The following is a 26,572-nucleotide window of genomic DNA, read 5'->3' on the forward strand; positions in this document are numbered from 1 at the left end:
GCACGGTTTTCAGTGACAGTTATGGAAGAAGGAAATTGATCGCGATAGTAACTAACGTGAACAGGAATTGCATGGATTGCGGATTTCATCGATATAGAAATTCTTATATTTCATCCAATGTGTAATTTCTATATTTTATTCAACATTGAATTTGAATTGAGAAGCTTGAATAAAGGTTTGGAGAAAGTTTTAAATTATTTATTAAGACACGAGTCTTTATCGAATCAACAAATTGAATTTTTTGCACATTTCAATTCACTGAACTTTTATAAATATTCAAAGTTGGTTGTATTCACAGCGAAGGGAAACACACTTTCTTCAAAAGTTACGATAAGATAATTTTACATGTGAGGAAGACTTGAACTCAAATTGAAGATAACTTACTAAATATCAAGTCGGCAAACTTTGAAAAGTATGAAATTAATATCCGTCCGAAGTGAAACAGACAGTTGTTCCCAGAAATCCTCCCGGCACGATATTTTATACGTACAAAACCTAAAGAGGAAAGAGGACGCAACGCAACGTTTCCTTTTTTTCTTTTTTCGATTTTTCGAAACCAACATAGTGGTGTATCTTTTGCGGGCGTATAAAAAATGTCCACCGCGATATTAAAAATAAACCAAACCGCGGTTTCGAAAAACATCAATCCATTGTAAAAATTCCTTCAGTCTGGAAGTGGTTTCGTCCGATTCGATTTGACGCAAATAAAAGTGGCCAGCCGCGGACCACAGTGAAGTTGCGTGTTGCTCCTCTGGGAGAGAGGCGAGAGCCCAGGGGGATAGAAGGGACGACGTCAGTCTTGTTTCTTGCGTCTCTGACGGGAAAATTGAAAACGTTGTATGCACTGTTGCTCGAGGAGACCGCGGGAGAAGCCGTAAATTTGACCTGACGTTAACCGTGCATGTGGTTCTCGAGAGAGAACCGGTTTAAAAAAATATAGTTTGGAAACTAAGGACAAACACGGGTTGTTTAAACCTTGTTGGAAGAATTCGAACTTTGCTTTCTTTTCATTATTTTCGCTATGAAATATATGCGCGCGTTATCTCGGAGAACTACGTTAAATTTGAGTATGAACGTTTAAAACGTTTAAAAATGTACCTTACCCATAATTGACGATTACGTTTCAATAAATATTATTGTAATATATGTGGTTTCAAATATTTGCTTTTCTAGTGTCCAATGTAATTTCAGAACGACGATTTTTATATAAAAAAAAAAAGAAGAAAAAAAGAATGAATAGAACAGCAAACATAGAACTGAAATTATATTTCAAGAATTATTTCCTAAATTAAAAAATTTTACAATAGAGACGAGAGTACTATACAGAAGACGTTTTGTATCAAAGAAACAGAACTGATGAATTATTCTGAAAATGAAATCTGTTGTATGGAAATATCGACAAGCTATCAGTCTGTATTTAACCGTGTCCCGAATAATACCATTATCTCGGCTTGTATCTTTTGTCGTTCTATGTCGATTATTATTCTGATAATCGTAGTTACAATTGAAAACAATAACTCGACTGTCATACGAAAGGGAAAAATAGGAACATCTGGTTTCGCCAGATGAATTAGAAATAACTATTGAAGATCAATATCTCGTCTCTTCTAATTAGATTACAATTTAGAATCTCTTAATTAAAAAGGACGTTCGACAAACTACAGAATTTCTGATATAAATTAATTTACTTTATAATTTACTATAAAATGTATTACTTTCACCTTCCAACTCTTTAATAACGTAGCACTAGCCTTTAAATTTTACATCTCAGATATTTAATTATTGTTACTAATAACTCAGAACTGGAGAAAATAATTATAATAAGAGTGAGATAATTTTTTATTCTTCTCGTAAGAGTGAGATAATTTCCCGAAATCAAACTAGTGAATAATTGTGTATAGCGACAGTGGAAGAAAAATGATTATATTGCTGAAACTAGTCAGAAGATTTACGAAATAAGATTTCAGGTCTAACTAATTTAACTATCTGAACCGTTTGCGATTTAATGCTCCAGCAAGCGCCATGAACTAAATGAATTGGTTACGCTAGATTCCAATCCTCCAAATTAATTTGTACCATGTTACCAGAGTAAGAGACATAAGGACGCAACCTTAATTTTAAGTTTTACCTGAAAGACATACTTGTAAACTCAATTACCAGCCGAGACTAAATTACTGAGAAACAGCAATTACGTTGAAACTTCCTCGCATGCTATATGTAAACCGTCTTTCTGATTTCTTCCTTTTTTTTCTGTATTAACAAGGTGGAAATCCTATTTAAATCTACAAGTGATTTAGCACTTTTCTTTTTTCAACTATTGCGTACAGTTATGATATGAATATAATAGTGCAGTTACTCACTTTTCAAAAAAGAAAAATTGACGACATTTACAAACTTATTGAACAAAACTGATATTCGCTGTACCCGTATGTGTATTTCCTATTTCATTTAAAGAACTTATTTCCACTTCCAAAACTGTATAACGAAAATTTGTCAGAAGTAATATTCATTTGATAAATTAACGTGAACAATCGTTGTCAAACTCCTGTCACGATAAAACTAAATCTTCCAAACTCACGAAAAATCCTCTACAAACCTTTACAAACTTTTACAAACCCATCGAACAAGATTATAATTAATATTCACTCAGTACTCATGTACAGCATTTTTTGTCTCGCGAAAGAATTTACTCCACTTTTAGAACTGTATAACGAGTCATATACTTGTCAGAAGCAACATTCATTTCATAAATTAGCGCGAAGAACAGTCCTCGAACTCCTGTCGTGTTGAAACTATCGTAAATCTTCCCAGCCCACGAAAGGAAGGATCACGTCAAAAGAAAAAAAGAAAAAAAAAATCGGCGAAACTTACGAAACTTGCGACGGTACTCACCAAAGGGCCAGCTGGTAATGTAGGATCGCTCGGTTCGGTTGCGACGTGTCTCGCAGGAAGTTGGCGAAGTTGTAATGCATCTTGGCGTTGTGGGGAAGAGACCGCAGACCCGCCCTATAAACAAGAGGATTCGAGGTCAGACGCAGGGCCACCATCCTTCGACCTCGACATCGACCTACGGCTCTTTATCCCGCCGTGATTACGTCTGATATCGTGTGTGCACGGGCCAGTTGCCTGCACGCGTGCAGACTTTCGCCCGCGCGACAGCCATTGGCCCTGTGCCCGCGGCGTTGTTTCACCCGGTGACGAAGAGACTCCGCGTAAATCCTCCCGCGGAGATTATGCCGCGATTCGAGGCGAGGGGAATTTCGATCGGGGATCTCGCGCGCAACGAATTACGAGCTTGCCTGCCAAACGAATGACTAACGGCTCAGTTACAAATTAAGGGTGGGAATGATCGAGCCGTATATTTCGGCACAAGTCACTTTGCTTTTCAACCGAGATATTCAAGGGTGTTTTAAACGTGTTGCCTAGAAAAATTGATGCCAACTTTCAACTATTTCTTGTGCCGGATACTTGTATTTTTCTCGGTATAAATAATTTCGCACATAGACATTGACGAGTGATTTATGCCACTTTCAAAACTTCGGGTTCTCGTTTTCTCGTTTTTTTATTAGTTTGAGAGAAACTGATTAGTGTTGGTGTAGTAGGAGAAAATAATTATGTGATAGATATAAATGTAACAAAGGTTATAAATAATAAAATTATTTTTTATTAATAATACTTATATTTGTTAATTTTGTTTGTAAAATTTGACGAGTCACAAACTGGCACTGATGAGAAATTTTCTTATACGATTTCGCAGTCAAATGCATTTTCAGTATAGAGATACTAAGCCGAGTAAACATAAGAAATTATAAATATTGAGAATTAGTTCAACTGACATGATTAATCAAATTTTTCATGCCACGAGGGACAAGCTCATCATCATTAATGAATTACATTACATGACAGTAAAAATTTCGATAATAAATCGAATAGAATTTCATGATGAAGATATCCGTATTTATTAAAAATATAAAATTACGCGATTCTCACTATAAATCGGCAACATTAGCAAATTCTTCTTCTTCCCGGCGATAATTTTCACATCGTACGCTCTACACGTGCATTTGAACGATCTCTTCGATACTAAATATCCTCAAATATCCAACAATTCCCATAAAATTGAACACCCATTACCGAGAAGTCTCATATTTTCACATTTCTACAACCTTCCAGATAATTTCTCCGTCACGGTGAAATAAACTACTGTTGCATCCTGTAAAGATGCGGAGATTTTTTTTTTCGTTTCTCTCTTTTTTTCGGAAAATGCAGCGTAAAGCCGTGCCCGACTTTTCAATTTCAAAATATTCATAAAATTCGCGGAATGTTCCGCGAATAATGATGCAGTACGGCAAACGTACTGCGATGATTCGCCTGGAATTGTCGGTATGACGTAAGCTGAAACTCAACATGTTTTCGTTTCCGATCGAGAATAAGAGAAAAGTCAGGTACATAAGGAGAGGTACGATTTCGAATATTACTTTCACATGCATCGACAGCTCGCGTCTGTTCTTCGATCGGGTTCCGCTCTATTACTGACACGTTCGTTATCAGTTGCATATTATGACAGCTTTTGCGTACCGGCGAAAAATAAATCGAATTGAGGAATTCCCGCGAAGTAAAAGGAGAAACTTTATTTTCTAATGACCACAACGTCGAACGAATTTGAACGTTTCTCTCCGTGAACTTGATCACTTGATACAAAGATTTACATTAAGAAATTTCTATTAAACGCACTAAATGCACTGATACTTGTACTAAAAGAATATCTAACAAATTATGAAATTGAGTAAATCGTAAATTAATTCTGTCAAATAACGAGTGAATCAAATTAAATGTACCAAAGAATTTCCAGTGAATAATGTCTAAAGAAAAGTACGCAGATCAATTGCACACAAGTATCGTGATTAATAATTTTATAAATTCGATACGTATCTATGTGTATCGATGCATGTTGTATCAAAAAGGAATGGTTGCAAAGAATTAAGAAGTTTGATCAACAAACCTGAGAAGAGTTTCTCTGGACGTCCAGTCCCTGTTTCGCAGCACTGTTTTATAGCATCCCAGCAGTAGAAGTAGAACGATTCCCGTCGTGATCAGACTTCTTCTGCGCGGGATGGCCGTCCAGCTGATCTGCATCCCATAAACAACCAAAAGGATCCATCCGACACTGCAAAACATTGATTGTACGATCAGTTACGATTACGTAATTAATTTATATTACAGTATTAATATTATATATATAATATAATTTATATTATAATTTATATTTACAGTTACGATGCGACAATTAGTCCAATTTTCGAAGAATATTTTATTCTACTTTAAGATATTTAAAATACAATATTCTAACAAAAAGTATTACAAGTTACTAAAAACAATTTATATTTACAGTCACGATACGACAATTAGTCCAATTTTCGAAGAATATTTTACTTTACTTTAAGATATTTAAAATACAATATTCCAACAAAAAGTATTACAGGTCACCAAACAGCATTGAAAGTAGGAAATTATCATCGATAATTCTGCAATATTAATTGAAATGTGGAAAGAACGTAAAATACAAAATAAAATGAAATACCCATCTATATGTGTAATACACTGACGCAACACTTTATTATTAAATACGATTAAATACATATTACCATCTTTTCCCAAACACGTGTGTTTTCTTTCACGTTCACGTTTATCTCGGCAACGACAACGAACGACAAGATTCTATCAATTACCTGGGCAAGTAGAGTACACGCTCCGCAACGACGAATCCAACGGTAATAAAAAGATTGGATGCGGGCAGGAACGGCAGTACCAGGAACATCCAACCAAGAAGAAGAGGCGGGTGCCTCTGTTGCTGAAAATGAAACGCAAGTCGCTGCGTTAGACCTGCTGGGAAAAGCGTTCTACCCTGAAAACGAAATTGCTCCGCGTTTCCCCGTGGAACGTTGCGTCAACCACTAACCGCTTATCAAATGAACTTTCCACGAGGAAAGGCAGGTAGCGCGCGACGTTACCGTTTTTGCCTCGCGAAGCATCGAAATCGCGTCACAGAATCGTGTCAATGTGGTGTTCTCTGTGTTTTACGAGCCAAGAAAACAAAAAAATATTGCATATTTAACGGGTAGAGAGTTCTCTGGTGATTTTATATTTCGAAATCCGTTTCTGGATTGAGTTGCTTCGATACCTCGGGCTCAACGTATCAAGTTATGAAAATAATCACGACGCGTCTCCGTCGTTGTTTCAATTTTCAAATTTCATTCCCGTGATTAAATTTAATGCAGCATCAAACGCACGAAATTAATTAAACGTTTTTAATTTTAATTTCACGGTTGAATTGCTTCCCGGCGTACAATATACCTACGCCACCGAGTATTACCGTTCGTGCGAAAATTATTAAAATACAATTAGTGGGAAATGTAAAGCAGTCTCCTTCGATATATGGAATATATAACTTGTCTATTACGCGAACTTGTTAATTATTTGAAGAACTACAATACACTCGTGTGTATCTGACGTTGAATATATCGCGATAATTCGCGAAAGGATAGTTTTGTAAACTTGAAAGTTTTCCTTTCCTTTCCCAAATAAATGGACTAGTGTGTTCATTTGTGATAATAATATTTTCCTTCGATTCGATGTCTAAATGTTTGCCCAAATGCGGTAACCATCTTCAAATATTATAGAGGCAAAAGTGGGAGAAAGAAACTTTCGAAAGAAGGTAGCGACTCGACGAACGAGTCGAATTCAGTTTCGACTTGCCGATCCAATCGACCGTTCTTATTCACCTTGCAATTTCCCGAAGAGAAATTCCCGTTCTCCCGTTTCGCCTTTCGTTTTCGAATTACCTCGAAGTTTGAATTTTATGCGTGACCTGAAAATCCAGCCTGTTGAACCGTTGATAATTCACGCTTGGTATTTCCAGCGTAGGAATGTGATAGATGGAAAATATATATCGTGAATTGAGCAAATTATAATAATAAGAACACAAAAGATCCATGCAGAGTGAAGATTTTCCTTTTAAACATAATTGAAAAAATAGTAACGAAATGACGGAAATTTTTCAGTTTCATTGCGCGTTAATAATTCGTCAGACAGTTTAATAATTATTGTAATTAATATAATTGCAGAATAACTGTAATCGGGTTTAATAATTTGTTTAATAATTAATGTGGATTGAGACTGTGGACTTTCATGAAAATTTGTACTTTTGTGGATGTAGTTAGGTAGAATTGTAATACAGATTTCTATTGAAAATTTTATATACTATATATATCTTCGTTCGTACCTCGAATATTCTACAAATTAAATTCTTATTTACTATTCTACAAATTAAATTCTTATTTACTTCAGTCATTACGAAACGACCACCAAGAGAAACAGAGCGAAAACTTAGATTTTCCAAGAGAATCACTCCATTGAACAACAAATGAAATACGTCAGTCATCGATAAAGAAACAAATCCCATTTTTTAAACTCATGTACACGCTTACTACAAATATAGTCTATTGCAATCAAAAGAAATTTGGCCAAGTTACAATAAAAAAAAAAAAAAAGAAGAAATTACCAATTTGAAGTACCAATTACCGAAAACTAGAATTTTCGCGAATATGCGGATTATGAATATTTTGGAACAACAATCGCAACGGTACTCGACGTACGACGTTCGAAAACCAGACTGTTTGTACAATTGCCACCAGAGTATATAATCGACGTAACACCAACAACGAGTAATAGTATCCAAGCTTCCCGAAGATGATGAGGACACCAGCAGTGATCCTTTTGTGGTTTCTCTTCGTCGTTGTTTCGTCCATAATTCCAAGTGGAACGTCGAACGAGCACACGGTGGAACAAAATGATTCGGGAACGTGGCCGGAACAATATCGTGCGAGCATCGACGACGACGAGGAAGCCATCGTCTCGGCGGTTGGACGAGAAACGAGGAGTTCTTTGGAGGATGGACGACAGAAATCAGGCGCGAGGGAGGCTGGATTAACCCGGCGGGAAATGAGATCAGTGCAAGAGGCTTCGAGCGGAACTGATTGGGGAGGGTTGCTCCTTCGCCTCGCGGCTACACAGGTATGTATGTATGTATGTATGTATGTATGTATATATGTATGTTTGGACGCGCCGCGCGATGATCAAAAGCTTCTGCGACGTCCGACAGCCGGATCGTTCGATTTTCTTCCGGTTTGCCGGATTCATTGAAAAATAGATGTCTGAAGTGACGGGCGAGAAACGAAAGGCCGTGCCTCTCTCCCTTTTCTTTTTAATCTCGTCTCGCCGTGAGACATTCGAAGTTTCATCGGTAACTTTGCATTGGTCCTTGAAACGTTGAAAAGAGATGATTCTTACGGGTGGAAACATTCGAATCGCAAAATTGCAGAAGACATCGTTGCTTGTTTGAATTTCTTTTCGTCTATGCTTTTCTCGTATTACATTTTTTTCATTTGTGGAATTCTAGGAATTCTATTCTTCTTCATTAATTTCTTAATGAGAAAAGGATCGCTGGAGGATAAGGAAGATAATTTTGATTTTTCCATTTTTTTTTTTTTTTTTACGATCGTTAGATTTTGTGGATAAAATTTAGTTGATTATATATTTAAAGTAACTGTTTCCATGTTACTACCCTTTTTTATTATTATCGCGTTTTCAAAGCCATGTATATATTAATTACACGTCGTACAATCTCAAAGTGAATATGGAATATTCAGCTAATGGACTAATGTGCTCATGGTAGATTTATTTCGATACATTTAATAAATAATTCTATCAGATGAGAAATAACTAATTAGTTTCACATACTCGAAAATATGTGTACGTATAAAAATATTTTGAAAATAGATAATATAATAAATTCATCGTCAAGAAACGAATGACATTGATTGCTATGAGACTGCAGAGTTTTATTCATAACAATTGTGATATGAACCACAGTTCTTTCCACAATATTTTACAGCTAAAGTAATTTTCCATCATCGCTCTATTTCTTTAATTATAATTTCCAAAGTCTGAATTTGTACGAAAATCAACAGTCCAGCTGAAGTTAAATTGAATTTAACTTATTACTCTATGTAATCAATGTTATTCAAACATTCCAGAAAGTGGTAATAACGTACATTTGATCCGAAAGTTGCAAAATTTCTCCTAATTTTGTCAGCCTTTGAGATTCAATCGTCAGGAAATTTTTTAATATACGCTACGATACGAAATAGAAAAAGAAAACAGTTCCCCATGTCAATCTTCATTCAAATACAGGGAGTCGCTAGACGAACAGGAAATTTTCCGCCAATAATATCCCTGCTGGCGTCCATCTTTGAGAAACCCGAATCTGTCGTTTACGAGTCGCGCCAGAATCGTCGCCGCAGATGGTTAACTGACTTCCCGATCTCGGAATACACGAAAGCGATGAAAGATCCGGACGACGAGGATGAGATAAAGAAAATCCTGGCGAACGCCAAGGCACAGCTGAGCACCGTGAAATTGGACAACATGGAGAAGTTCCGAGACGACGATTTTGGCAACAATTGGCTGTTCTTCGTGCTGCCATTCAGATCGGGCATATTCACGGAATCGTTGTTCAAGCCGAGGAGCAAGGGCTACGAAACGGGAGCCAAGAATTGGGATGCGTCGTTCTCGAACACGGGACAGTTGGTAAATTACAACGAGGACGTTGGCCTTGACTTTGAAAAGACGATCAACGAGAATTATGAATCGTCGCGATCGAGCGTGAACAGTGTTGGAGAATATTCCAGCGAGTTGGCAAAAGAGATCTCTTGGATCACCGAAGAGAATCAAGAACAATACAAACCGAATTTTAACTCGAAAGTGATAGAGAAAGATGGGCTTGGTAAAATTGAGAGAGATGACGAGATGGATCCTGAATTGAGTTCGAAAGAAGCTGTAGAAAGCGATCCAGATACCGATGAAAATCTTGAATCACATTTGCAAGAAGCAGAGAACGGTGGCGGAGCAAAGTATGAAACAGATACTGGATTAGTTTTGAAAGAAATACCGAGAGATAGTGCAGGTACAACCGAAGAAAACTATGGAACAAATGTTGAGTTATCTTTGAACGGGACTGAAGGAAGTGATGCAAAAGATACGATTGATTCTAAATTACTTTCGAACAAAGCTAGAAAAAGTCATTCGAGTGTAACTGACGAAAAATCGGATCTCGAATCAGACTGGCAAGAAGGAAAAGAGAAAGACAGAAGGTCAGAAACAAGTGAAGAAGAACGTGTAATCAATACTGGAGTACGTTTGGAAGAAGCTGATAAAAGTGAATCGGGCAAGACAAATCCTGAGTTAGATTTGAAAGAAAGAGGAAACGATAGTGCAAGTGGAACTGGTGAAAAACACGAAACAAATCTTGGAGAATCACATTCGGAGGAAACAGGTAAAGATGATTCAAGTAAAACTGAGGAGGAATATGAAGTAGATCCTGGATCACGTTTGAAAAATGTTGTAGAAAATGGCTCAGGTACAACTTATGATTTTAGATCGCAAACAAAAGGAGCAGAAGAGAATGTCTCAAATACAATTAACAAAAAATATGACAGAAATACCGACCTAAAGACGAAAGGTGAAAAAAATGTTTCGACAGTTAGAGGAAAGTACGAAGCAGGTGTTGAATCACATTTGAAAAAACTGAAGGGAGATGATTCAGATACAGATCGTGATCCTAAATCGGAAAAGTTACATTCTGAATCAGAGACGAAGGAAGCAGAGAAAAATGTTTCTACAACGAATCGAAAAGGATACGAAGCAGATTTCGAGTCGCATTTGGAAAAAACGGAACAATACGATTCAGATGCAACTTACGATGCCAAATCGGGAACGAAAGAAGCAAGAAAGGACGCTTCTGCTGTGACTGGACAAAAATACGAAGCAAATGTTGAATCGCGTTTGAAAGAAGACAGTCCAGATTCTCAAATGAAGAAATCGGAAAAGGGAGACTCACGATCGGATAAACAAAATCGCTCGGACGGTAGGGAATATTTAATTAAAGACGACGAGCACGGAAGTAAAAGCGAGGATTATCGCGACGTAGGTGTCAACGTTGACGTAAAAAGTGACGAGACGTTACTCGGCGATATTTCGATCGATAACACGACAATGGCCGTGATGGGAGCTGATAAACCGTCGACTGCAGAACTACCTGTGAAAATACCTAAAGTACACAATAAACCGAGCGAAAATAAACGGCTTTCGAGCGATAAATCTCTTTTTATTCCGGTTGTTTTGCCAGCGGTTGAGTCGCAGGACCCGGCAAGACACTACGGGAAAAACTACGAGGAATCGACAGCTCGTGAATCAAGCGTCGCGAGGCCGGATCAAAGCGCGGTAGACGAGAAGTTGATTAGCAACGGGATACTAGACCGCCGCTTGTATCAAGATTTAAACTCAACTCTGAAAGACGGAAACTTAATTGGCAACGAAGCGCAATCGCATCGTGACACGAATCTAAATGCGAGCGATAAATCAGAGGTGGAGAAAAGTGTTGGGCCATCGCCGCCTGTGAAAAACGAAACGGACGAGATATCGGCCGAGAACGACGAATCGAAAGTGACGAACGAAGAAGATTCCCCGGGATTAAATATCGCACGATTGCTGGACGTGAGAAAGCAGAGCGAGAGATGGCGAAATTTATACGAGGAGAATCGACGAATACAGGACCCCGGGTGGAATTTCACGAATGTCGACGGACCGGCGACCACAGACACTCGGCAAGGTGCTCGCCGAGTGTATGATAAACAAAAGAGTGCAGCTGAAACATCAGTTCGCGTCGACGCGGAGGAACGTCGCGGCCGTATCGGAGAGAAATCAACGTCTAGCGAGGAGACGCGCGCGGCGCGTGGAAAATCGTTGATTCGGGACGGGACGGGAGAACGTGATGCTTTATGGGGAGATCGCAATGATTACGGACTGCACTCTGACGAGGAAAATGTTCAACTCGAAAGGACGTCTTTGGGCGAGGGAGCTGGCGTGAATTCGCAAGGAACGAAGGATCCAAGGGAGCTTCTAAAAGAATTCGACAAACTAAATAATAGCAAATACGAGAAAGAGAATTTGAATGGTAGAGAATCTAACGTGGAGGAGGGGAGATATTTCGAGGGAGGAGATTCAAGAAAGAAGTCTGAGACGAAGAATGGGATGAACAATGCGACTGAAGGGAAAACTGGATTAGAAAATGTAGAGAGGGCGAAAGATTTTGAAATGAAAAATTTCGAGTTCGACGCAAATACAGAGACTTCGACGAGTGTAGGGTACCTCGAGAATGAAGATTTGAGGAAGAAGTCTGAAGCTGACGAACGTGTCAAAGTGAACAATGTAATTGGAAAGGATCAGTCTGAAGAGAATACTAAGAACAAGCAACACGATGCGTCAGACAGGACGAAGGAAACAAAGTTCAAAGTGGAAAACTCGCGTGAAAAAGAACTTCAATGGCGAGACGCGAATGACGGAAATAAATCGGTGTCGAAGGATCCGAAGGGGAAAGAATATAATCCGGGAAGAAACATTGAAGCGGAAAGTTCGGTGATCGGCGATCTAAAATCAGACAAATTTGAGTCGGGCGACGCGAGAGAGAAGAAAGAATTTGAGTCGGCGAGGAATTCAGATTCACAGACGAGAAAAATTGAGGGAGGAGACGAGGGAAGCGACGAATTTAAAGTGGAGAGGCTGAAAGGAACGGAAAGAGAGTCGGGAAATCTTGAGAAAGAGAGGAAACACGATCCGACGACAGAGAAATCTGAACAATCGGTTGAAAGATTCGAGTCGCAGCATCGCGGCAACGCGTTATCGACTTCTGATGATTCGCGCGTGACTGCGAGAAAAGAAAACACAACCACCCAACAGGGTGTAGAATTTTCAGAAGAAGAGGAGCACAATGAATTCAACGAGCACGTTGAGAAAATAGATGGAAATTACTCTGTCTCTGAGCGGGAGACAGGGAAGCACGCGAAATACGCAATAAATGACCGCTTTGAAGAAAGAACTGCCAAGATTAAAAACGATGAAATATTTAAAGAAGGCCGTCGGAACGCCAAGCACGAGGAGTCGTATGTAACTCGTGACGGGGCTTCGTTTGAACCTTCAGCCGAGGGAAATAAATCGAGGAGGCAAGAATACGAGGCGACGTCTCGCGAACAATCTTTGAACGCGCACAGGGAACGTGATACGTCAGAAAATAAAGGCAAAGGAAATGAGAGAGTTACCTCGCGCGAGGATGCAAGCGCTGATGAAGCATCCGACGGTAAATATAACCTGAGAGCGGATCGGGTGGAAACAAAACACGAAAGAAAATACGAAGCAGCTGAAAATAAAAGTAAGGAGGAAGTAGGACTATCGTTCGTTGGAACGGAAATAAACGGCGAGAAATTATCGTCGAGCGAAGCAACTGCCGAAAGAGAAGGCTTTGAAACGAGAGGCGATACGTCGGGAGACAGTGGCAGGAAAAACGTAGAGCCGAGTCGAACGCGCGGTAAAAACAAGTCGTCGAAGGAGGGAAATAACGCATTAATAAAAGGAGCGCAATTACGAAAAGATGGCTCGCCATCAGCGATAACGGTCACCGCGGGAGAAGTGGCATTTGTGAGCGGCGAAATTTACGAAAAGAGTAATGGAGCTAGTGCATCATCCGCGAGGGTAAATAGCACGGGAAAGGAGCCGGGAATTCGTGAGGAAAACAACAGAACGTTGGAAAATAACGAAACGTACCTCGCGCGTAAACTCGATGAATCATCAGAAAACGAGCCTGACGCGACAAAATCGTTAAATATCGCGAGCGATCGACGTTCCAACGGCACCGATTTCGTTACGCCTTCGAATGAAATTAGCGAAACATCGCGGGAGAGCGAGAGAATTTCGTTAGAAGATTTAAACGGGAATCGAGCGACGAATCTGTCAAGTTTCGGTGCACGAATTGGGAGTCTGAAGACGGATTCTGAAGACGGATCCCCCGTGGCGATTGACGATGCACGCGTTACGGAGCTACAGGGTGAAAACGAAGCGTCTCGCTCAAACGATATTTTCGGAGTAACCGACACGAACGCAGAGAATGATTCTGCGAACAGAACTGCTGATGAAGACCAAAGTGGTTCGCGTGTAAATTTCGGCGATTTGAGTAACACAGGATATTCTGATGAACTTGAAGGGGACAACAGCTACTCGCTTGCGTCTCAGAAAGTATCGACAGAAGGAAACGAGAGTGACAAGAATAAAGTGCCGAGCATGGATGCGCAAAGGGAACACGAAAGTGAAAACAAAAATGTTGAAACGAACGAGGTTGACAACTCAACGTCGGAGATGCCAAACGAAACAGCTGATCGATCAGTTGTTAACTCGGGTGAATCTGAAAGGAACGAATATAACAGACCTTTGTCGAAAGAATCGGCGAAAGAGATCGAATCAAAAACGCACGGTTTAATCGAGGACAATAACTTGGGAAGTGAACGTGATATTAATACTAAAGTTCCCATTGACAAGAGTAATCGCGGAGGTATTGATTCGAACGAAAGTGGTCGGAAGTACATAAAGTCTGATGAGAAAGGTACTGATACTACTGAGAGTAGCGAGGATCGCGCAGAACAGAAAGGAGACTTCAGAAAAAGTGGGACACTTACGAATGTAAAAGACGAGTCTGATCCGCCAGAAATAAAAGTGGAAAGTGAACATAGTACGGAAACGAGATTGAATTCGAATACCGATGTCCAAGCGGAATTGTTAATAGAAAATCACGAAGGCATTGATCCAGTAGAAAACAAATCGGGAGAAGGCGGGACTTTTGCAAACGCGAAGAATGTGCTTGATTTGCCGCTGGCTAAAATAGAAAATGGATCTGACGATAGGGAGGAAAAATTGAGCGAAACATCGAACTTTAATTCGAACATCGATCCCTCGGCTCGATTATTTATTGAAAATCAAGAAAATATTCATCACGACGGTGAAAGCGGCGGGAAATATACAGGACGCGACAATGTTGATCCTGGTGAAAGGAATCAAAATTACTTCAAGACCGATCGTGAAAGTATTGACCCTGATAAAAGCAATCAGAAACATATTGAAGAAGTGGGATATCGAGAGACCGGAGCGAACGAAGAACGTCGTTCGAACGTGCGAACAGACGATGCGTCGACATTCGATTCGAGTATTAACATTTCGACGAAACAGTCGGTTGGAAACCAAAGAGACACCGATCCCCGCGAGAACGAAGCGAGGGATACGCTTGACTCGTCGCGAGGAAAAATATCGGCATTCTCGTACAAGAGTGAAGATGAATCTCGTGCAAGAGCGAGGACAGACGACGCTTTGAAATTAAATTTAAACAACGAATTAAAATCAGATGAAACGAAGGGACTGGGGACAGGAAGCAGAGAACGACATGAAGATAAAACAGTGGCAAATGGCGTAAACTTGCAACGAGCGCCCGACTCATTCTCTGCGCGAAGCTCTAAATTCTCCGGTAATACTGCCACCTCCGGCGAGCGTAATATATCATCAGTTGCAATTAATCAAGCGTCCGAGGAAGAATCGGAGAAAGAGGGAACAACGGGGGGAGGGAACATGGCTGAGGATGGTTCGTTCAAACACAGCGATTCCAAAATGATTGGTAATTTGTCACTTGCGAGCAGCGAGAGTAACGAAACGGAAGGGAGCGACACGACGTCTGACGAGATGCTGGAAAGCGACGATCTTCTCAGCATCGCCAGAATGTTGACAGCGAAAAATTTCGAGGAGATTAGGAATTACTACAACGTTCGTGACGATCGCGATGAGGAAATAAACAGAGCCGAGGGAGAGGATTCGACAAAGGGATCAGAAATCGAGGTGTCTCGGAGGGATGACAAGCCTTGGATCGATATCGCGCGGAAACAAGCCTCGACGACGGAGGGAAGTGGATCAAACGGCTTGTACGTAGACGAACGAGGAGTTCTAAACGAAAATGAATCGATTACGCGCCATTCGAACGGGAAGAAAGCGTTGGAAAAAGGATTTGGCGCAGGTATCGAGGAGACTGTGAATAACGGGGAAAGGAAGGAATCATCGTCCACGCTGAAAACATCGGCAGATAGAATTTCATTGCCCCACTTGGGCGTTAAAATTGTTGGGAGAAATGATGAACGGGAGGGAACAACGTCGAACAACTCGAGTTCCGGCGACGAAATTACAAGAAACGACGCGAAAGAGTGTGACGAGCACGCGACGCCATCTGCACCGGGGCAATTAATCGACAACAACGTGCTCGAGGCGTTCCACGGGACGGGTGTTCCGCCTGCTTTGAATACCAAAACAACCAGCGAACCTCACTCCTTAAACATGGATGAAAATACGATTAAATCTCGTTTACCCGGAGCTACCGCGGCACGTCCTATTAATTGGACTGATAACGAACGATCTAATCAGCCGCCGGTTGAAGCTACTTCGGAAGAAACACCCAGTGGCGGTGAAACGTCTCGTACGGGTGCTGCGCGTCTATCAAAATTCGATCCCGAGGTGAAATCGTTTAGAGCGAATGAAGATTCAACAGATAAAGGGAAGGAGAGCGCTCGCGATGCGAAGAGATTGAGAGACGATGAAGCGGAAAGAGCATCCGAGAGCATTGCAAACGGGTTTAACGACATTTCTGTCGAGAACGAAGCTTCGAGACACGCTTCGGGAGATGCTAAATTTGCAAATAGCGCCGCGGATACGTCGCGCGCGAGCGTGTCACTTAACGAAAGTGACTACAGGACTGACGTCGGGGTGAATGCCAACAGACAGGCGAAAGTAGATCCCTCTCGCGAGAATGATCTATTAAGCGTCCGAGGGAACGCGAATGTGGAAAATACGAACGATACGTTGGATCGAGAGCACGATACGAACGGAGAACATTTGGAGCTAGATATTTACGACGGCGACCATCATAAATCAGAGACGCCGACGATTGCACACGCTGCAGAAGATGAGGATAATTTGTTGAGTAACGGTGAACGCGTCGAACACGGTGAGGGGAAACTGGAGGATCCCGTGTTGAAGCTTCTTTTGAATCGAGAAAATCAAACTCAAAGTTGGAGCAACGAGCCGCGTATCGATGGTTATAACTCTGGGAAGAGTGACCAGCCTTTGAGCGCGGGAACAAAACTCGAGCTTGACAACAAGTTAAACAAAGAAACATCTGAAGGGAGGCCGACGCAGGAATCGGAAAGTTACAAAGATAAATTATACGATGCTGAACATACAATATCGCAGTCCGCGGGGGATTTGCATGGAACGTCGGAAGATGAAAAAGAAACGCAAATACAGAGACCTTTAACCGAAGCCGAAATAGCGGTAACAAGGTCCCCTGGATTGAGGCAACAACAACGACAGAATGTTCCCTTGGAAGAGCACAGGACATATTCTAAACCGGAAGATAAGCAGGTTTCGAGTGAGAATTATTTCGGAGATCCTTTGAAATTAAATGTAGAAAATAAATCAGCAAGTGATACGGTATCAATTAAGTCAGACAACACACCAAATACGATCGTTGCGAGTAAATACGAAGATTCTGCTCTAAATGATAGCTCAAGCGACTCAAAGAAAATAACTTACGATTCAGATACTGAAAATGAATTGAGAAAAAGTTTGAAAAAAAATACTGATCTAAAATCTAATGCTAGACGTGGCGATGTTGAGAGTGAATCGAAGGAATTAACATTGAATAAATCGGAGGAAGTGTCTTATGAATTAAACAGAGAAAACGAGTTGAGTCTGAAAGGAAGGAACAATTTTGAAATAGCAACTAACAACTCTCATTATACGTCTAATGTTATTAAAAATGACTTACACAGTCAGTATCAGGGACCAACTTTAATAATAACTAACCCATTGAACGTGGCGTATGGATCAGAAGCGCAAGAAGTATCAAGGCTCAATTCCAAAAAAGATATTGATCCTCAAGTGTCAATAGAATCTCAGTATGCATCCAGCACAGCTGCGAATGATTCGTACGGTAAATTAAAAGATCCAGTTTTGACTGCGAGTAACTTAGAGACAGTGACTCACGAGTCAAGTACGCGAGACCAATCAAACTTGAATTTGAAAGAAAGACTCGACTCTGATGCATCAGTCAAATCTCACACGACAAATACTGTTGAAATTAATTCACGTGATGACTCTGAGGCTGTAACTACAGTTCCAAGTGACTCAAAGAATGACTCGAAATTCAGTACCAAATTCTATTATGCATCTAATGCCCCTAAAGATAATTTAGATGATCAGCCACTGAAAATAACTTACGAATCGAAACTGAAAGAACAATCGAGTCTCGACGCAAAAACTGACGCTGATACATCGATCGAATCTCCGAGCACGTCCAGCATTGACGAAAATAATTTCGACAATAAATTCAAAGATCCAACTCAAACTGGCTCGAGCAAAGAAAGTATCGAAAGATACAATTCGAAAGCAGAAAAGAACAGGGAAAGTGTGATAGGAAATTTGTCAGAAGACGATGAAACACTTTCGGTATCTGAACTTGGCGATCAACACCGAGAAGTAAATGTAAGCGAAATAAACGTTCCCATCGACGACTCAACGACCGAAAGCTCTACAAACGCAGCTGGTGCTCTGGTAGACGAGAAAGAAGAAAGCACAAAGTCGGGGAAGCCTTTGCCTCCTGTTTCTCCAACGATATCTTCCGAGCTAGACGCTAAATTCGCAAAGAAACTGCAATCCAGTTCCGACGAGTTTGCAAAACCGCAGCAAAAAGTCCCGAGTAACAGCGAGCCGTACGATCCTGTATCTTCGGCGAAGGTTAAATCGCATTCCGGCGAGAGAGAACCGGCAAGATCGGCGAGTCCCTCGTCTTATAATTCGTTGAGCAAACCTTTAAGCCTGTTTACACGTTTTCAAGATGATGCACGGGATAACCAAGTTTCGAGCACGTACAGCGCATCGATCGGTGAGCCAATATCGTCGAACGTTGCCAACGTAAAAAGCAAAAGCTACGAACCTGCGAGTATACTTCAGGTGAGCGCATCAAAAAAAAAAAAAAAAAAGAAAGAGCAACAGAGTTACTCGACTTTTTACGATTTATTCGAGACTTATTTTGAGAGAAATTGTTTTCAGTTAGTCATCGTCATTTAACTAAAATTAATAATTGGAACGAAAGTCTCAATTGTTTGGGGTTATAATTGGAACATACATTCAGTCGTGATAAAATAAAAATATAATTAATACATCGAACAAATTCAGGCACTTTTCGTTAATCTAATTGTTGAAAAATATTAACGGCGCTTTTTACTTTCGCAGAAAGCAATTCAAGATAAAGCGGAAGTTTACATAGTGAAGCAAAATTCCGAGGGACTCGTGAATATCGCACACGTGGAAAATATGAAACCTCTCGTTGTGACCAGTAAAGAGATTTCAAAGAACCTTTACGATAAGATTGTTGACATGTTTAGGAGAAGTCGGATCGAAAGCGGCTCGTCAAGTAAAACGTAATAAATGATGTATGGTACTTAATAACTGATTGTAGTATTACTAATTTATTATCTGATATTGAAATATTAAGAAAATATCGATCACGTGTAAATTTTGTATTTGTTGGTAGTTATAGCAGGTCATTGAACATTAGTTAACTAACTAAAGTATTGAAAAAATTCGATTAAGAAACGATTGCAATAAAATTGTATCGTTACGTGAAAGATTAAATTATTAGTGCACTATTAATAAAAGTTATCTTGTGTATTTTTAATTTACTACTATTAGTATCACATAATTTTTATATTTTAAAGTATAATAAAATTAAAAAATATATTATATATCATAAATTATATATTATAAAATATAATATACAGCAACTGAGCCAAACTACAGTTTTAAAGCAAAGAGTAGAAAATGGAACAAAATTTCTTTCAAAATGAAATAACGTCGAACGATCAGCGACTTGGAAAGTTCAGAAATGGAGGCATTCTGAAGACCTTTGGACCAGAAATTGTTTTATACACTAATCAATACATCGCTTTTCTCTTTGTCAAAAACAAAATCAAGTTTCAAAGCAAAAAGAAATTAAAAGTTGATTAATTCAGAAAATATTCTGTCTCTAAGAATAAGCCAACAAAAGTAAAGAAAATCTTATATTTGATATAATTTAATATATTTTCCTTACTCTTTGCGCGTGTCGTTTCTATCGACCAATGTCTTTTCATTAAAATTAATTAATATTCTCGCAAACATTCCAACGTCCAGGCGAGAGGCAAAAATAATTCTATTACAATTATAATCTAATTAAATAGCATCAATTTCAATGAAACGTTTGTTCGTTTACGTTCGTTAAAACACGTTCCGACTAATCGAAGTCACAGTCTGACATATTATTCTTTTTCGCCTTTTGCTCTTTCGATGGTAACCGGAATTACCATGGTCATTTGTCAAGGGTGTGCGCGAAAGAAGAGAAACAGAGACGATGAAACGATTACAAAGCGGGAAATGAGTAAATGCTAGGCAACAGAGGGGGGCCGGTTGTCGTTACGTATTTCAGAGATGTGTTAGACGCGAATCAATTTCGGGTCAGCAGTTTCGTGATCAGCGGCTGTGTGCGTTCGTTGTCCGTTCGAATGGGCTCAACGGGATAAACGGGAAAATTACTGTCCGACATATTTGCATATCTCCGTAAAACCGTCGTGGATTTACAACCATATTGATCCCACGGAGAACGAACATTTTACGAACACGCTTTCTGCTAAAATATTCTCGTTCCACCTTCATTCCTATATGTTTTATAATTCTTTCACGTTCTCATTGTATATCTTTCGCGTTTTCACGTAAATTCTTTCGTATTATCGTCGATCGTGACGCTCTACCTTTGGTCCATGGTTAAAAATTTCATTTTCACTTTGAATGTTTTGAAATATTTCAAATGGAGAGTTTACAATTTATTGAAACTGTCGCGGGCAACAATTCTTTTAATTACAATACGGTGTTTCGTGAATTCGAGTTTCCCTTCAATTTTATGATATTTTATTCGCCGTTTACGATCTGAATGCGTCTTTTGTTGGAAAGTAGCTTCCCTCCTAATGTTGTTTTTCGTCAATGTTCCGTCACGTTCGCGCGATATCTTTTCTCAAAAATATTCCCTTTCGCACGGAAAGATTAACCGAGGGCATAAATCGTACTTTGCAGCGGAAACAACTACACGGTGAATTTATACTTGCGAGGGAATTTGTAAAAACCGGTAGATCGGATCGGATCGCTGACCTCATTTTTCTGGAGGGGAAAAATCAACAATGGAACATTTAACGATTCCCAGTGATAAAATTGTTGCTCCTATATATTTTACTCGTATTTAACATGCTGCGGTACTGGCTCCGCGTACAGTGTATTTTATAAAATGCCGGTTTAACATCGCAGGTAAATTTAACACGCGGGACAACCGATCGTTTCTCTGCGCGTTGTATGTGTTTGTATTTATATAAATTCGGCGAACGAGTTCACCAAAAATTTATAGATATACAAGTGAATGATCAAACGCACCAGAGAGAGTTTTAATTCCGTGATTGTGAGAGTGAATAAATTTCATAAATTCGTATCGTCCGTGATAGTGAAATAAGAAGAACAATTTCCCTTCCTACTGAGGTACAATTTGTATTTATATTATGAATCAATTTTTTTTTTCGAATTTAATTTTTATCAATTATTTTATTCCATCAGTGTTAAATTTTATCTGAGATATAGGTAAAATCGCTAGCACGATCTTTCCCACTATTCACTCGCTTGTTTAAAAAGAATCGTTAATTCCCACATTAAAATCAAGAATTAAAATGAATTTAAGATGAAAGCAAATTTAAAAAATAATTTCAAAGAGAAAACTGAATTTACACCGATCAGAAGCCGATATAAATATATTGCATACAGCTTGAAATTAACGTGTATTCTAATGTCTAAAGTCAATTTAAAAAATAAACAGACACGATAAATCGCGAATCGATTCAATCAGATACGACTTAAACAACAATAAACATAATTTTATCCAAACTGACAGAGCGTTCTAAACTCGCGCAATGCGCGCGACGTTATAATTAATAACGAGCGTAATAATTTTTGACTCGAATATTCGTCGAAAACGAGAGCGAGAAAAATCCATTTCCCGCTGAAATCCATTCGTCGATCAAGCGAGAATCACCCGCGATAACGTCCCCCGAAAAACGATCTTCGTATTCCAACCACGAAGCGCCCAGCAGTCGGTGTCTTGGCAGGAAAGTATGTCAAAGATGCGCGCTGAATCCAGACAATACAGCATCGAGAACAATGCCGAGAGGCATTATTACAGAAACGTCCCTCAAATCGGATGTTCGGCACAAAGATTATCACGATAACGACGAAAGAGGACAAGGCCTCGTTCCCCGAAGGAGCCATCCTCCTCCTTCTGCTGCTACTGGGTTCCATCAACGTCGCTCTCCAACACCACGCAACGCCTCGATCGCGCCTAGTTTCTAACTGCCATTCTCTTGGCAAACGCCGACGTGGACGTGCCGTATTACACAATGGAAAACTCGGGGGAGGGGGAGGGGGGAGAGGGTTGGAGAGTAAGACGAAGTTAAAACCACACACAGATACGGGCCTCTTTCCACGAGGAAAGTGGCTCTGCTGGCTGTGGCTTAAAGAGGGTCATTACGGTGAACGCTCACCCGAACGCTACGTTACCGACGAATGACCCAGAAAACCGAAAGCTGACCGTGGTTTCCTTCGAACCTATCCAGGCATATGTATTCCATTCGCTCGCGTTATCCAGCGAAACTTTCTTCGAGGTTCTCGGGGCTGAACTGGATCTGAACTGATCGTTTGACGGGTGAAACGACGGCAATCGCGGCTGCGACTGGATCTAGTTCGTCGGATCGATACGGTGCGAATACTCGTGGCTGGTGAGAATCTCTTTTAATTAGTATTGTCAGGGACTGGTACTATATCCCTTCGAAAGACCAGCCACTGACGTGGGAAATGAATTATGGTTGATGTAGACGATTTTTATTGTGTAACAAGCCTGATGGCTTCTTTTAGATTCTTGACTGAATCGAAATGTTAAAAATTACTGATAATTAATGAGTTGAATAATATTCTGAAAAATATTGTTAACTTCTGCTATTGAATATTATTAACTTCCATCTGGTTTCCTCAAAGTCCTCCCTTGCAACGAGTCTTGGATTATCTTTTCTAAGGGATTCTGACGAGTCGTAGAGGATGTGTTCAAATCAATCAAGAAGTATGGGGGAAAATTTCTCATCGTCGCTTACGAGAATGACTCGAGGAATGGCATTTCTAGGCACAGAAAGTTATCTTCTGAAAACTATCCTGTTGCACTCACAATCCTTTGACTACGCATGAGACTGACTAATTTTATCGCGCGTCTAGCTTGAAGATTTCCAAGTGATTTTCAAATGGTTTTAGAAATTTCTGATGTTACGTACCCTTAACCCTACAATTATCGATTTAAAGTTATAGAAACACTCGTTGGCTGAACGATCGATGATGTTGAACATCGTTTAAATATCCCAGTGCTCCTTGAGAACTTCTCTTTATCAAATTAACTGCCATCTTTTCAGGCACAACTTCGTCATAGGCCGGGCTCGTCCGTAGGGACCATCGGCGACGAAACTTTGCGGTTCGTTGCATTTCAGGGACGAAACGTTCAGCGACGAAATGGACTTCTTGCGGACGATAACTGGCTGGCCATTTAACTTTGCTTGTTGTTACGTGCGCGTGGCCATGTTGGCTGGGCTGTTACTCCGATGAGTGGTTCAATTAGCTAACTTTTCTTTTCGCAGAACCCACGGTTCACGGCCAGAAAACGCGAGCCGACGTTTCGTGGAACTTGACGCAGAAAGTTATTAATTTTGCTATTAATCGCCCGAGCCACGGGACCAGAGCGATGTAATTTCATTACGCGGCCCTTCAAGAGGTATTAGAGAAACAGCTGATAGCGAAACGGTCCAGTGACGGTACACGTCCGTTGCAAACAGCCGGCGAAAAAATTGGATTCGATCGTCGTGGAGGTTTCAGGTTTACGCGTTGTGGAAATTTTAACGAGTTCCTACGAAGATAGAGGAGCGGCGAGGGACTACGTTTTTATGGGGAATTATTATAAATGTATTATAAAAGGTTTGTTATATGAGGGTATATGTGATATTAAATTTAGTTGACATAGCTCGGTCGTGCACGTTCTATGTAGCTAGTAAATAAACGTCGTGGTATTCCTTTGCAGAGATTTTCGTAACGTATGTATACGTTTTTAGTGCAGTTTAATATTACGAGGGGCATAAAACTTTGTGAAGGGAAATACGTTTTGCAGGAACGTGGTAAATGTTTGAATATTTTCAAATTTTCTGTCCACTAATGAAATATTTAGTCAATTATCTTGTTTTGATTATATGGTTTGAAATACTCCATTATTGCTTAATTTCTTGGCTTACTCCATTGCTAATTTGTTGCTAAATTTTTGATCAGGCTGGTTACTTTGCTTGGTTACAAAAGTCTATCTACATCATCCGGAAATCGTAATTTAATGTCAATTTAATTTTGGTTTTTGTGTCTGTTAATTTAACTTGACGATGTATATTTTGAAAAACAATACACCTGATTAATTATTTTAAGAAAACTACGAATGTCTCGAAAAAGTACACTCATCTGTATGAAATTATCACTTAATATTTTGTATTCACTTTGCAAAGTTTTTCGATTTTAGCATCGATAAATTTGAAGGTTTATTGAGTGATGCTAAAAGAATTCAAAATCGTTTTCTGCGGTGATGTGTAAGTACGAGTAGTCATTTGGACTATTTATTTTGAAAATTCATGTGTAAATCCTTTTTCTTTTATTTTGAAATATTGAAGTGTTTACATTTGCATCAGTTATGCATTTCCATTAAAATGAACGAATATTTTAAGTTTTAAATCATAAATTTCAGAAATCGAGGAAGTTTCAAATGGATTCTATTTAAAATATGGGTCGCAGAACTTTTTTGAAATATTCTTACATTAGAAGTCCTATTCAGAACAGATAAATAAATGTCTTTAAAAGTAAAATTTTCAGACAGAATTTATAAAATAAACTTATAAAATTAAAAATTTGTTCATCAGTATTAAAAATATTCCCAATATTTGTAGCAAATACTAACACTGAATATTACTCAATGAATATAAAAATGAATTGTTCAGTAAATGTTCTGAAATAACTTGATCCCATGAAACTTTTATTACGTAGGTCCTGAAGTATCTGTTCTATCAAAACACTATTCAAAAGTGTTTCTAAATGCAACAATTCTTTCTATAAATGTTGCACAAAAACAGATATTTTTTTTATACGAAATATATAAATATATATTGAGAAAATCTTTCTAAAAACAAAAAGAACCTGTTAATTTAAAAAATATCTATGATTGCTTATAGTTAAAGGTATATATAAGTCTCAGTTTCCTAAAAAAAAAAAAAAAAGAAAAAGAAAAATGAATCTACACAACTTTCAAAGTAAACGTTCGCGAAACTGTAGGGAAAACTGACTTCCAGAAAGAACACAATATATAAATCAAATAAAGAATATAATAAAAAAATCACAAAGAATATAATATAGAATTACAAAGCCGCGCTATTCTTTAATTCGATTTTCCACGCCGGTGTACATATCTCACGTCACGTCACCGCTCGCCTTCAATTTGCGCAACCCACGGTAAATTTCATTCGTCATTCGTTGCGCTTACCTCGAAATCCGTGAACGCTTTGTAAGTGAGGATCAGGCAGCCACCGAAGAATAGACAGGTGGCCAGATTTCTGGTATCCGCCAGCGAGGCGACCAAAGGAACCGATCCCATCTGCCAATCGTGAGACAGCGTCGCCGGGCACAGTAGTAACCAGCAGTTCAGAGCCGCCAGATAGCAGAATGTCAATAACCTGAAATCAAAAAGCGCGAGTCGATAAGCGCGTTAACGATGTCGATGTGTCTCATCGAAATCGATGCGAGAAGGAAGAACAGTCGAAAGAGAGGGAGGGGAAAAAAAAAAGAAAAAAGAAAATACGAAAATCGAGCAGGTCAGATAGGGAGAGAAAAAAATGATAGTAAAAATAAGACGTTGATATTTCGCGAAGTAATCGCATTTCGCTGCGACTCTTGTGTCGCCGCCATGCTTCTGGCACGTACGGCTTATTACTACCCGAAAACGTCAATCACGCGTCACCTGGAGAGTGTTTGGTCGGACGTGTCAACTTCAGGCCCCCTCTCGAGTACGTTAAATATCATATTTTGCACGATCTCCCGTCTTCTCGCGTTTTTCTTTGCCGCGATTAATGCAATCGCGATGATGCATATTTCATCTCGCTCAAGAGTTTCACGATGGAATAAATTATTAAGCTTTTTTTTCTTTTAGCAAAATCGTGTTTCCACGATTGCACGATCTAATTTTCCTATAATTAGACGAACATACTCATCAAGATGACAAGAAATTTAAAACGGTGACCCACTCTTCGGGATTACCCGGGAATTTTCAATTTATTGGACTCCACTTGTCTCGGGGATTGTGTCATTATTAGAATGCAAATATTTATGCCAATTTATATTATACATTTCT

At 39.5% G+C, this 26,572-nt stretch overlaps 1 protein-coding gene across 3 annotated transcripts in view; it reads right to left on the reverse strand.

Moving 5' to 3' along the window:
- LOC122527605 (protein O-mannosyl-transferase TMTC1-like) overlaps positions 1–26,572 on the reverse strand; it is a 348,996-nt gene that overhangs the window by 77,007 nt on the left and 245,417 nt on the right. For all 3 annotated transcript variants that reach the window (XR_006306375.1, XM_043651935.1, XM_043651936.1), the window contains exons 7-10: positions 25,709–25,898; positions 5,730–5,851; positions 5,003–5,167; positions 2,893–3,006 (exon numbers count right to left, since the gene is read on the reverse strand). Coding sequence is in view for 2 of the 3 variants with exons in the window: in XM_043651935.1 (XP_043507870.1) it covers positions 2,893–3,006; positions 5,003–5,167; positions 5,730–5,851; positions 25,709–25,898 (591 nt within the window). In the remaining variant the exon portion in view is untranslated. The remainder of the gene's footprint in view (positions 1–2,892; positions 3,007–5,002; positions 5,168–5,729; positions 5,852–25,708; positions 25,899–26,572) is intronic.

The sequence above is a fragment of the Frieseomelitta varia genome, unplaced genomic scaffold, assembly GCF_011392965.1.
Source record: "Frieseomelitta varia isolate USP_RPSP 00005682 unplaced genomic scaffold, Fvar_1.2 scaffold_228, whole genome shotgun sequence".
NCBI lineage: Eukaryota > Metazoa > Arthropoda > Insecta > Hymenoptera > Apidae > Frieseomelitta > Frieseomelitta varia.